This window comes from Rhipicephalus sanguineus, chromosome 2, assembly GCF_013339695.2.
Source record: "Rhipicephalus sanguineus isolate Rsan-2018 chromosome 2, BIME_Rsan_1.4, whole genome shotgun sequence".
NCBI classification, from domain to species: Eukaryota; Metazoa; Arthropoda; class Arachnida; order Ixodida; family Ixodidae; genus Rhipicephalus; species Rhipicephalus sanguineus.
The window spans coordinates 2,361,061-2,374,970 of NC_051177.1; the positions used below are offsets into that span (position 1 = coordinate 2,361,061).

Sequence of the window (13,910 nt, forward strand, 5' to 3'; positions counted from 1 at the left end):
CACTGATGTAACAAGCTTAAGCAGCCAACCAAGATTCTTGGAGTAGGTTGCAGTTAGCAGCCACACCACTATCAGCTCTATAATTAAGGTGATGTGACTATTTTGTGATAAAGCCAACTTATTAGACTGATTGGGCCAGTGTGAAAACGTGACCTAACTTCACTGCCAGTGATTAAAATGGTTGCAAGCGATGAACTTAGACAGACTCATGGCACAGCACAACACATTTATGAAACAAACACACGACACTCCGAAAATGTACAAATGTACAAAAAAATACAATAACAGCAAACTCAAGCTAGCAACAAACTATATAACTAAATAGTCTGGCGAATCCATAACCGCCGATGTGCAGGTCCAACTTTACATGGTACTGCTCACTCGGCTCGTAGCCAAAGTCTGGGGTTGGTTGCGTTACGTCCCTGTTGGTGATCTCTGTGCTCTTGCCAAACGTTACCATCCTTGCCACTGCTGAATAGTTGTCATCGCATGATGCCACTGATGTGATGGAGACCTCGCAGATTAGGCCTAGCTCCGCTCGATGATACCCGATGCTCAGAGCCCACGGGGGCGGTTTTTGGTAGCTTGCATCGAAGGGGGCTCCCGTGCTTCCTGCGTGCAGTTGCTGCATCGCCGAGCAGCCTCGCTTGATTACTGTCGAGGTCTCCGGCCACATCTCGTGACGCCCACATCACAGGTTTCAAACTCGAATGCCTGTTCCTCCCGTTGCCAGTGCATTTGCTGGTGAGATGTGCTTCTCCTGCTGAGTTTGCATAGACATCGCAAGCACATCATCGCTTGTCTCCCGATCACAGTTCGGTCACGCGCCTAGGGCCTCTGCATGTTACGATGCGCGCGCTCTCACTGCTTCGAACGTTGTCTGCCCCGCGTCGTCTCCTTTTTTCTTCCGCTGAATAGCGCTCACTGTGACATTCACGATGCTGTAGCTGGTCTTGGGTAACTCTTGATTTGGCATGCAATGTCACAAGACAAAAAAAACGCTGCCACTGTGGATGGTGATGCCATAATTCAGGTTTTCACCTTGCTTTCGTGCAGTTTCAGACAGTTGCTGTTTTGCTTCTGTGGTCTGGGATGGTTTTCAGTGTTAGCTATCATTGGACTGAGCAGCGAGCAAGTGGTTTGGTTCTGTGAACATGAAAGCATCGACGTCACACCACTCTAGGCAACACTCAAGGTTTTGGTGGCTTCGACTGACTCGTTTTACAACAGTACATTGGGCTTGCATTTCTTTGGCTTTACACGCGACTTCACTGATGCAGCATCAAATCATGGTCTCCAGACCTCAGGTTCAGCAAAATTGATTACTTTTAACTTCATTGCAATTATTCATTTTCATACTGCCATATTATATGAACATTCCTGCAGCACTTTCTACGTGAGAACAAATCCTTTGGCAACTACACTTCGAGAAGAATTCAAGTTTCAATTTAAAATGCCTTTTACTGGCCACACTATAATGGGCCATTAGTTGGTGAGTGCCGATGTGTATGTGGAAATGGGACAGCAGGAGTGTCAGAGGTATCGAACTGCCTGAAGCACAATTAAATGAAGTATTGCCTATCAAGTTCAGTGTGTGTAAATGGACATTACAATGTTGTGACTGTTGCTTCTACATGTCACTTCGTCACGACTTGGGGCCGAAGCACAAGCTTTTCCCAAGACGTGGCATGGGGGTTGGGCCTCTGGTGTATGGCTTGCGCCAATCGCCGTTATGAAGGAGTCAAGGGCCTTCTCCAATCAAATAACAACAAGCTTTAATAATGTGCTTAAACAGAGATAAAGCCATTTCCGAAGGAACAGAGCAGGTATCTTTAAGACAAAGGTGAACTAATTATACATTCCACAATTATTGCGAATGAGTGTAGCGTGCATGAAACTTCAAATATGTAGAGACAATGAGCAATACCGGATGAATGACCAGACAGCAAGAGCTGAACCAATAATTAGAGTTCGCAGTCCACTAAGTTCAAGCGATTGACATACGTAACCAGGTGCAGCCGAGTCCTTCAACACCGGCGCCGTTCATGAGCGACCCTCGAAGCTGGCGAGACGGGCCGGTGGCGGTTCCACGATGACCGGGGGTGTTGGGTCGCTGCGTTGTGTCCCGGGAGTTGCCCAGCGTGGATCTCTTCTCCGGCGCAGAGCAGACTGTCGAAGTATAGGATCGGCCCCTTTTTTATACGCTTCTCTAGCCGCCGATCTCAACTTCCACTGTAGTATTGATGTATCCTTGAAACGGTCACGTACGCACTGGTTGCTGCCGTGGTTCACACTTCACTTTCGGTGGCCTTCACGGGTGAACAATTGACTCACACACAAAACACCAGTCACGTAGGCACACGCGGTCTAACACGTAGCTAGGATACAACGTCCTGTGGTTCAGACTCTGCTGTCGGTCGCCTTCACCGCGAGCAGTTTCAATAATCTACAAAACAAAAGCACGTGAGCTCACACGTAGCTCAGATGCACGTCTTCAGGTTCAGACTCTACTGGCGGTGACCTTCGCGGCGAGTAGTTCAATAATACACAAAACAAAAACCCATGATCAGGCACGTAGCTCGGTTGCTACGTTCGGTGGTTCGCATTTCGCAGGCGGTCATCTTTTCGAGCCAACAGCTTTAAAATTACACAAGACACGAGCCACTATATTTCGCATACAGTCTAGCCTTGTTAGGACCTTAAGGTTCACACTCTACTGGCGGTGACCTTCATGGCGTGCAGTTCAATAATACACAAACCAAAAACCCAGGATCAGGCACGTAGCGCGGATACTACGTTCTGTGGTTCATATTCTCCAGGCGGTCACCCTTCCGAGCCAACAGTTTTGAAATTACATAAGACACGAGCCACTATAGTTCGTATACAGTCTAGCCTTGTTAGGACATAGGCGTACCATATTTCCTTCCGCTAACATTAAGTGGTGCACGTATGCTTACAGCACAGCATTCTTGGAAAAGAATTGCAAGCACGTTCGCCCTTGAGGCCAGTGGAAAAATACAAACACAAACAAAAAGGCAATCACCTTCCCGAGCGAACAGTTTTGAAATTACACAAGTCAAGAGCCACTACTGTTCTTATACGGTCCAGCCATATTAGGTCATAGAGATATATTTCATACGGCTAACGCGAACACACACTAAGTGGTGCACGTGCACTTACGGCACACCATTCCTAGAGAAGAATTATAGCACGTTCGCCCTTGGCGCCAGTGGAAAAATCCCTTTTCATGGCATACCTTAGGACATTATGCGCAAGAAATGTTAAGCATACGCGACTTTTGTGACACACTTACAAAGCTGTTTTATGAGAATGTCTACATCATACCTTTTTTTTCGTTTCAGATGTTTATTTGATGAACGCACTATGAACATTCTCCCAATGGCTGTGTACCTGGCCACAAAGTTCTGGATGTATATCACGTGGGTGACAGACCTGTGGCCTTGTATCCTTCTTGTTTATGCCTATCTGGACCTTTCTTTTTGCTTTAAAAAAACAAACAAAAATTGCTTGTTTACAGCATTCTTCAGTGAAATAACATCTGGCTGAAATTGTCAAGGCCACAGCAGTGTATTTGCTATGGATGGTGCCACTTTTCTCTGATGTGGCCTTGTGAATTGAGGACATTTGCACCTGTACACACTGCCTGGTATAATTTGAACGTCAACAGGAGCAGCAGCTGCCATGATGTTTATAATGTTGCATATCATGTCAAAAAAAAATTTCATCGCTGCTGGTAGTGCTATAAAGAGGTGTCTGCTGCATCATTCACTTGGATCACTAAAACACACTGTATAGTTATTGACAAAGATAACTGCTTCGTAGGAGCGTTTGATATATAGCTATTAAATTTTATTTGATAACAGTAGTGTTGTGTCGTACGACCCCTCGTGGCACGCAGAAACACCAGTGCAGTAAAGGTCCCTGTACATGCCACTGGGTGGAGCTGGGTCTCCCCCATGCCTCTTTGCTATCACCAATCCGGCGTGGCCATGCCGGTCATGTGACCCGTGCCTCGCTAACCAATCACCCTTCTTTCCCGTCCTTAAAACCACCTGCAATAAACGCGGGAGAGCAGTCTCCCATCAGTCTCGCCGAAGCTTGGTCTCTGCGTCGTCACTCCGCGCGCCCTCCCGTCGTTCGGCCTCTCCATCGGCCCACCGCGGGTTACGCCGCGCTCCTGCCCTACACAACACATGGCGACGAGGTGCTGAACCCGGTTCGACAGGTGATGCCAGGAAGAGCACAACGTACGTGACACTACGCTACGAGTCACATTTTTCTGCTGCGCGTCGGTGCTGCTTCCTGCACGCTACAAGCGCGTCGACCTGACTTTTCTTTGTTCCCGCTCCGGCTCCCTCTACGACGCCACCTTCCTGCTTGAGCCTACTGCCTACCTCCTGCACACATGGCGGCCCATTTTGTGAACCTTCCTCCGTTCCTCAACGTTCCCGGCAAGCCTTCCATTCCTTGGCATTTATGGAAAAAGATTTTCCAGGTACACTTGAAGGCGGCCGGCGGAAGCGGCTGGGAGGATGAAAGACGCGCGTCAGCACTTATCAGCGTGCTCGGTATCGAGGGCCAGCGCAAATACTTCGCGGCGCAGGAGCACCTCGAAGCACACGGCGGCCCAAATGCTACGCACACGGCCAGTACACCGACGGCGGCGGACTCGGGCATGGTGTCGACAGATGCGGCGACGACGGAGTACGACACGTTGCTACAATTCCTGGACGGGCTTTTCGCAGAGTCAACGAACGTGCTAGCCGAGCGGCACCTTTTCACGAGCCGCAGACAACTGCCCGGCGAAACGTTTCTTGACTTCGTCACCGCGCTCAAAGAAAAGGCCCTGTCATGTAAGTTCGGAGCTACGTACGACGACAGAGTGCGGGACCAAGTAATTCACGGGGTCGCCAACGCACATGTACGGGCCAAACTACTGTCGTACGGGGAAGCCCTTACGCTGCAGAAAGCCGAAGAAGTTGGACGCGACTTGGAGGCGCTCAACAAAGCCAACGCGGCATTCGGAGAGAATGAACGGCTACTCGGTTCGCACTCCGGTTACGGCGGCAGCATTCAGTGCGTCGCAGCGGCTCAAAATGGCGGGTCGGCTGCTTCGCTGGTCCCGCATGTCACTCAACATGGCGGCGGCTTCCCCCCCGGCGCGGGTGGCCGGGTCCAAGATGGCTCCGCGGGCTCGACGGCGCTGGCACAGTGCTGCGTTCGCTGCCAGCAAGTACAACAGCTTGCGCCCAAGCCTCAAGTCGGCCCCTGTTTTCATTGCGGCAAGTTAGGGCATTTGGCGAATTCCAGAAATTGTCCGGCCAAAAAGAAAATTTGCCAGTTTTGCCGCATCAAAGGGCATTTCGCGGCAGTCTGCCGTAAATGGCAAGCGTCGGTGCAGGAAGTTGCCCCCGTCCGAGACGCTGACTCCGGCACTGCCACAGTCCTGTCCGTGCAAGCTGCGCCGACTAGCCCAAGGGACTTGCGCATCCCTGTTATTGTCGGAGGACATAGCCACATGTCATTGCTGGTGGACACCGGAGCCACTGCATCGTTAATGACCAAGAAGGACTTCGACATGCTTTTCGCTTCGAAGCACCGACTGCTCCAAACGTCCATCCAACTGCAGAATTTTTCGAAGCACCGCATACCGGTCCTAGGGTATTTCCGCACAGACTTGCAGCACCATGGCAAGCGGGCCTTCGTCACCTTCTACGTGACAGCACACGGCACTTCACTGCTGGGGCTCGACGCCATCCAGCAGTTGGGACTCATGATCGATGGCGCAACGTTGGCGTGTCGTCTGGCTACATCAGTTTAGCAACGTTGCTTGTTGGGCGAGTTGGAACGAGTCAGTCATAGCGTAGTTCAGCGCAAAAAACAGGCAACAGACGAGTGAGAGGACAAGGACACAGTGCTGTGTCCTTGTCCTCTCACTCGTCTGTTGCCTGTTTTTTGCGCTGAACTACGCTATGACTACATCAGTTTCCTCGCAGCTTCCTGTAGGTGTACCTCCGGGGTTCGAGCACCTGCCTGGCTGGGCCAAGAGGCGCCAGCACATCGTGCCAGTGCCCACCAAGCTGCGTCGGCTGCCTCTGGCACTACGGCAGCAGGACGCCAGCGAGCTGCGCCGGCTCCAGGACGACGACGTCATCATCGGCAGCCGCGGTCGACGGCCGCGTTCAAGATTGCACATCAACAACCAGGTGTTGCCTGCCCAGGCCATTCGCGATGGCCCTGCTGTCCAGTGCCACTCTGCACCTGCTGAAGCGCAGCCACAAATTCCTGCAGCCCAGGATTGTCACTTGGGGCCTCGGGAGGAGAGTCCTGGGCATTCTTCCTTCCCACCAGCAAATGCGCAGCAACCCATCAACGACCGCTTAAGGACGCAATTTCTGCCAGGGGGAGACGATGTTGTGTTGTACGACCCCTCGTGGCACGCAGAAACACCAGTGCAGTAAAGGTCCCTGTACATGCCTGTCACGAATTTCGTGTGGCCCGGTGCGATGGACTCAGTCAAGACTCGGGGTATAGCACTGACAACTTTTATCAAACAACAAAAAAGGAAAACTTAGCACTCTAAAATATGCAAATGTACAAAATACAATCGCTATGAACTTCAGCCTCTCAACTCAGTACATAACTAAATAACCTCTAGCCTGCTCCAGTCTTATAACTAACACGGCGGACCGGCCTTACTTGTCATTTCTGATGACTTGGTGCAAAGGCAAAGTCCCGTCTGGTGTCTACATCGTCCGGTCATTTAACTTGACCTGGCCCACGCCGTAGCACAATGCGCCAACCGTCGTTGCGTGTTCACAAGCAGGCACTCCGCTCTCCTGACGGCTAGGCCCGCTAGGCCTAACGTCGTTGTCGGCTCCTTCGCCAAGCCTGGCGTTCCACCGCTGACGTGGCCCTCCGTTGATTGCCCTCGGTGGCTTGCTTCGGGAGGGGTCTTGCGCCGGGAACGTCCGTACTTGCGGGGCGCGGCCACTGCGTCGCCGAGGTGCCTTGCTCGAACGTCGTCGATCTCGCCGGCCTCACCTCGGGACGCCCGCGTCACCGTCCGCAGACCCGAACGCCCGTCGCTGCCGTCGCCAGTGCGTCTGCTGGCGATGCGACCTTCCTTCGCCGAGCCCACGAAGACAATCCCAGCTCATTGCTCTTCGTCCTCCTTCATGGCTCGGTTCGCGTGCCTCGAGCTCTGTCGAATCTTCCGTGCACGCGCTCGTGCCGCTTCGAATGTTTTGAGAACTTCGCCGTCGTCGTCTTTTGGCCGCCTGGCACTCACTCGTGACATACGCCACCATTTCGAAGAGTTTTTTCCCAAAAAACTGCTTTTCTATGTCCTGAACTTGGGGTGTAACTTAAGTTGCGTCTGCTTGCTTTGAACTACACTGAGCACACACTTTTCACTGATGGCCGTCACGACTCACAAAACGCTGACCACTACACAGTCTCGGAAACGCTACACAAAACGCTACCAGTAGTCACAGTTCACATTGTTCCAAATAACCTTGTCTAAAACAAACTTGCGTAAGTCCACACCAAACTGTAACTCTCTATGCGAAACTTTTAATAAATCCCCACCTCACTCTTTTCCATTGCATGTCCACGACTGAAACATTTCACACTTCTCAGTCTTCTAACAGTGCGCGTCTTTCGCGACTTTATTTTGCGTCGTCGTACTGCGCGTCTTCGCGAACGCCCACTGCAAACGCTGCCTTCATTTCTGCTTTTAACAATCATCAAACGCCTCATCCATACTACTCTTCTGGGGTGCGTCCTAACTAAACGTTTTCGGCTGAGCATTGGCACAGCTCTTTTAGCACCCGTGTATCTGTACCTAGTTTTGGGGGCGGTTTTCTTTCTACTTTGCTTTAACTGAGAGGCACCGTGAGCGTCAGCAAAGCCAATGAACGTCACACTCTCCGGTATAAACCTCCCTGGTGCATGCCCCATGTTTGTTTCTTCAAGATAAGTAACTTTGAGTGGTGGACTACTCTCCTGTTCTGCACGTTCTGCAAAGGACTGGCTCAAGCGCGATCGTTTCCTCTGGTCCATGATTTACACAATTGACGTGCCATGCACTAACACTTTCAATATTGCTATTACATGATGTATCTGAGATCTCATTTTCCTTGCTAATTATTAGCCCACTTTCCTTAACACAGCTCCCATGGTCGCTAGTAATATGTTCAACATGGTCGCAGCTGTGAACATCAGGACATTTCAATTCCCGAGGTAAATCCTCCCTTGGCATTCCTACGTCCGGTCTAACGTCTGTGGCTTTTGCCAACCTCAGTTCGCGCTCGAGCTGTTCTTTCTCTTTAGCATGTGCTTCACGTGCTTCAGCACGTTTTACCTCAAGTTTTTCTTCGAGCTCTTTTCGCGCGCGCTCCCTCTCTTTTCGAACACGCTCTTGCTCCATTCCGAGAAACTCCAATGCCTCTTCTTTTGAATAACCTCGGTCTCTCGCTAAGCTCAGAATCTTGACGAAGTCCATTGCCACAGCTCCGAAATCCGTAACGGGCAGGAAATTGAATCCTGGCAGGCTCGCCAATTGTCACGAATTTCGTGTGGCCCGGTGCGATGGACTCAGTCAAGACTCGGGGTATAGCACTGACAACTTTTATCAAACAACAAAAAAGGAAAACTTAGCATTCTAAAATATACAAATGTACAAAATACAATCGCTATGAACTTCAGCCTCTCAACTCAGTACATAACTAAATAACCTCTAGCCTGCTCCAGTCTTATAACTAACACGGCGGACCGGCCTTACTTGTCATTTCTGATGACTTGGTGCAAAGGCAAAGTCCCGTCTGGTGTCTACGTCGTCCGGTCATTTAACTTGACCTGGCCCACGCCGTAGCACAATGCGCCAACCGTCGTTGCGTGTTCACAAGCAGGCACTCCGCTCTCCTGACGGCTAGGCCCGCTAGGCCTAACGTCGTTGTCGGCTCCTTCGCCAAGCCTGGCGTTCCACCGCTGACGTGGCCCTCCGTTGATTGCCCTCGATGGCTTGCTTCGGGAGGGGTCTTGCGCCGGGAACGTCCGTACTTGCGGGGCGCGGCCACTGCGTCGCCGAGGTGCCTTGCTCGAACGTCGTCGATCTCGCCGGCCTCACCTCGGGACGCCCGCGTCACCGTCCGCAGACCCGAACGCCCGTCGCTGCCGTCGCCAGTGCGTCTGCTGGCGATGCGACCTTCCTTCACCGAGCCCACGAAGACAATCCCAGCTCATTGCTCTTCGTCCTCCTTCATGGCTCGATTCGCGTGCCTCGAGCTCTGTCGAATCTTCCGTGCACGCGCTCGTGCCGCTTCGAATGTTTTGAGAACTTCGCCGTCGTCGTCTTTTGCCCGCCTGGCACTCACTCGTGACAATGCCACTGTGTGGAGCTGGGTCTCCCCCATGCCTCTTTGCTATCACCAATCCGGCGTGGCCATGCCAGTCATGTGACCCGTGCCTCGCTAACCAATCACCCTTCTTCCCCGTCCTTAAAACCACCTGCAATAAACGCGGGAGAGCAGTCTCCCATCAGTCTCGCCGAAGCTTGGTCTCTGCGTCGTCACTCCGCGCGCCCTCCCGTCGTTCGGCTCTCCGTCGGCCCGCCGCGGGTTACGCCGCGCTCCTGCCCTACACAACAAGTAGGTTTGGCTAAAGCTGTGTGGTCGAGTGCGTCTCCACAGTGCACACGCACTTGCGCATGTGTGATCCGCTCAACTTACATTTCTCCGAGAAATAGAGTGTATCTAGAAAGATCAAGTTTGGGGGAATGTTCTTTATTTAAACCCGCATATAACAAAGTTGATATTGCCACGTATGTTTCTTATCATTACTTTTGCTGTATTCGGTTTTTCGCCCACAAAGGCTGTCAGCAACGCTCAGCGCAAACTGCGCCTCATTGTTTGAGAAGCTTCGCGGTTATTGTAGATCATTTTGTTAAGATTGCGCGCAAGACGCGAACACTCGAGCTTATGCTAGAGATTGTACAACAACCACCGGTATCGCTAGAAAGTTCGATAGCGTCTGTATAAAAGCCGACACGCTTGACCGCTTGTCAGTTGATCGACGGTCGACGCTCTGTCCGCCGCTATCAGTGTATTGCTGTAGCTTTCAGTTTCTCGGCCACAAGTTCGGCCTAATAAAGAGTTTCATCTCGACTTGCTCACTGATGCCTTCGTCGACGTCACGACCACGTGACATCTGGTGGAGGTGCTGCTTCCTTGATGTTCCGGACACCTACGAAGAGCCGGGAACCAAGCCTACAGCGTGAACAAGACGTCGAAGACCTCGTGCAACAGCGAGCTAGCCGCAGGCTACAAGGCTTGCAACCCGAATACGGTCTCCTACAGGACAAGCCAAGAGCCACGGCGACGAACACAATGGGCACGATGACAGCCTAACGTCCCCTGCAGCTGTCGTGATGCAGCCGCCCAGAGAGCCGCCCACCTTCCATGGATCACCAAGTGATGACCCCGAAACCTGGCTTGAGACGTTTGAAAGGCTCTCAACCTTCAACAACTGGGACTCCGAGGACAAGCTGCGCCACGTCTACTTTTACCTTGAAGGTGCAGCAAGGACCTGGTTCGAGAATCGGGAGTCCACTCTTCGAACCTGGGACGTCTTTCGCCCCGCTTTCCTGGAGACGTTCGCAAGCGTCGTCCGAAAGGAAAGGGCCGCAGCCTTGCTGGAGACACGGGTCCAACTTCCAAATGAAAGCGTGGCCATCTTTGCAGAGGAAATGACCCGGCTGTTTCGCCACGCTGACTCTGCTATGCCCGAGGACAAGAAAGTGCACTTTCTTATGCGAGGGGTAAAGCAATAGCTCTTCGCTGGTCTGATGCGGAACCCACCTTCGACAGTCCAAGAATTCGTCTCAGAAGCGACGACGATTGAGAAGACACTGGAAATGCGAACCCGCCAGTACGTACTATTGCCGTTCGTTTGAAGACAGCCCAGCTATTCATGCCCTCGCCTCCGACGACCTGCGCGAAACGATCCGAGTGATCGTTCGGGAGGAACTGCGCAAGCTGTTACCCTCACCACAGCCTTAAGTGGACTCGATCGCAGAGCTCGTTCGGTCAGAAATTCAACAGTCACTGGGTGTTCCTCAGCCAGTGCCGCCTCAGGCGCAAGCCATGAGCTACGCTGGAGCAGCCCGACGCTACGTTCCCCCTCTGCGCCCACGTCAAGACACCGCATCGCCACAGTTCGGCCGCCAGACGCCGCCGCCGCCACCACCACGGACGCCCTACCGTCCTCCTGTCACCCAGCTCTACGCCCCGCGCTACTCGCCAAGGAAGACCGACGTATGGCGCGCCCCAGACAACCGCCCGCTCTGCTACCACTGCGGGGAAGCCGGCCACACTTAGCGCCGCTGCCAGGACCGACAGATGGGGCTACGCGGATTCGCCGTCAATGCGCCGCGCCCGCAGCCAGGCGAACGGCCTTGCGACATCGACGACTACCTCACCGGAACACAGTGGCAAGAACGACGACCTTCCCGCTCGCCGTCGCCCGGCCGCTGCATGTCACCGCACCGTCGGCAGCACACTGGCCCAAACCGAGGCCGGTCGCCTAGCCCGTATCCGGGAAACTAAGGGCAGCAACCGATGGAGGTGCGGTTGCTGTACGACGAAATGCCGAAGATCCTCCGCGGACGCCGCCGCCGACAACGCGACGAGACCTGCCGAACACGACGCGAAGCAGACGAAGCCCTGACGATGAAATCTCGGTCCCTGAAGAAGACCTGTCGACGCGACGTACAAGTAGCGGGACAAGAGGACCTAGCCGTGACCCGACGCTGCGATTTACCCGCAACGCAAAACGACGAATTAGCGACCTCGACGTACTATTCGACGGCCACAACGTCACCGCTCTCGTCGACACTGGAGCCGACTATTCCGTCGTCAGTGGACCATTCGCCAAAAGATCGAAGAAAGTTAGGACCGCTTGGCAAGGCCCCGAAATCTGGACCGCTGGGGGCCATCTAATAACTCCGGCTGGAGTCTGCACCGCAAGAGTCACCATCAATAACCGAACTTATCCTGCGGGCTTTGTAATCTTGCAGCATTGCTCCAGGGATGTGATACTTGGGATGGACTTCCTAAGCCACCACGGCGCCGTCATCGATCTGAGGTCTGAGTCAATAACACTAACCTCAGAAAAAGCGCTGCCGCCACACACGACGCCAGAAAACCCCGTGTAGAATGTGATAGAAGAGCACGTCACCATTCCGCCTCTCTCCAGCATCATCATTTCCGTCGGCACCCAAGAACCCGCAGACCTTGAAGGTGTCATCGAGGGCGATCAGCACCTACTTCTGAACAGTCAGATTTGCGTCGCAAGAGGCATAGCCGAGCTGCATGATGGCAAAGCAAAGGTAGTGCTGACAAACTTCAGCCACGAATATAGGCACCTCAACATTGGTACGACGGTAGCCTACATCCATGAATTCGTGGACGCCAGCAATACGTTCGCCCTCTTCGATGCTACAGAACCTGCTTCGACGGATCGACGAACCCAACCCGATTTTGACGTCAACCCGAGCCTCCCGAAGCACAAGCAAGACCAGCTTAAAGCCCTGCTCCTACAGTTCAAGGACTGCTTCTCGTCGTCGTCAAGAATTCGACAGACCCCAGTCGCGAAACATCGCATCATAACAGAAGAAAGTGCCCGACCAATCCGTCAGAGCCCGTACCGAGTTTCAACGCGAGAAGGGAGGCCATCAAGAAACAGGTCGACGAAATGCTACGCGACGACATCATCCAGCCATCCAAGAGTCCGTGGACGTCACCTGTGGTGTTAGTGAGGAAGAAGGATGGAACCCTACGTTTTTGCGTCGACTATCGTCGCCTGAACAAGGTCACGAAAAAGGACGTGTACCCTCTCCCACGAATAGACGACGCCCTAGATCGACTCCACAACGCCAAGTACTTTTCGTTGATGGACCTCAAGACCGGCTACAGGCAAATCGAAGTAGACGAGAGAGACCGAGAAAAGACGGCCTTCATAACACCAGACGGCCTGTTCGAGTTCAAGGTCATGCCCTTTGGTCTTTGCTCGGCACCTGCGACTTTCCAACGTGTCATGGATACAGTACTGGCTGGCTTGAAGTGGCAGACTTGCCTCGTGTACTTGGACGACGTCGTTGTGTTTGCCTCAAACTTCGAAGAACACCTACGGCGGCTTGAAGCTGTACTTCAAGCAATAAAGAGCTCCGGACTCACACTGAAGCCAGAAAAGTGTCGCTTTGCGTACGAGGAGCTCTTGTTCTTGGGACACGTGATAAGCAAGTCCGGAGTACGCCCTGACCCCCAGAAGACAGTCGCCATCGCTACATTCCCGCCGCCTGCCGACAAGAAGGCCGTGCGTTGATTTCTCGGCCTGTGCGCCTATTACAGGCGGTTCGCCAAAAACTTTGCCCGCATCGCCGAGCCACTTACTAACCTTACCAGGACCGATGTCGAGTTCAAGTGGGAAACGCCGCAGGAGGAAGCATTTCAAGAACTAAAACGACGCCTGCAGACGCCTCCGTTACTCGCGCATTTCGACGAATGCACCCAAACGGAAGTGCACACCGACGCAAGCAATTTAGGACTCGGCGCCGTTCTTGTGCAGAGGACTGATGGATTGGAAAGGGTAATCAGCTATGCTAGCCGGTCGCTATCAAAGGCAGAAGCCAACTATTCTACGACAGAAAAGGAGTGCCTCGCCATAATCTGGGCAACATCAAAGTTTCGCCCCTACCTTTACGGCAGGCCCTTCAAAGTTGTGAGCGACCACCACGCCCTGTGTTGGCTAGCTAACTTGAAGGACCCTTCTGGTCGTCTCGCACGATCGAGCTTGAGACTTCAAGAATTCGACATTACCGTCATTTACAA

At 52.9% G+C, this 13,910-nt stretch overlaps 1 protein-coding gene across 1 annotated transcript in view; it reads left to right on the top strand.

The window, feature by feature from the left end:
- Positions 1-13,910, top strand: part of LOC119381022 (palmitoyltransferase ZDHHC17-like) — a gene marked incomplete in the record, with an annotated part of 471,788 nt that overhangs the window by 318,230 nt on the left and 139,648 nt on the right. Inside the window, 1 exon segment of the mRNA XM_049412183.1 lies at positions 3,363-3,463. Coding sequence (XP_049268140.1) covers positions 3,363-3,463 — 101 coding nt within the window.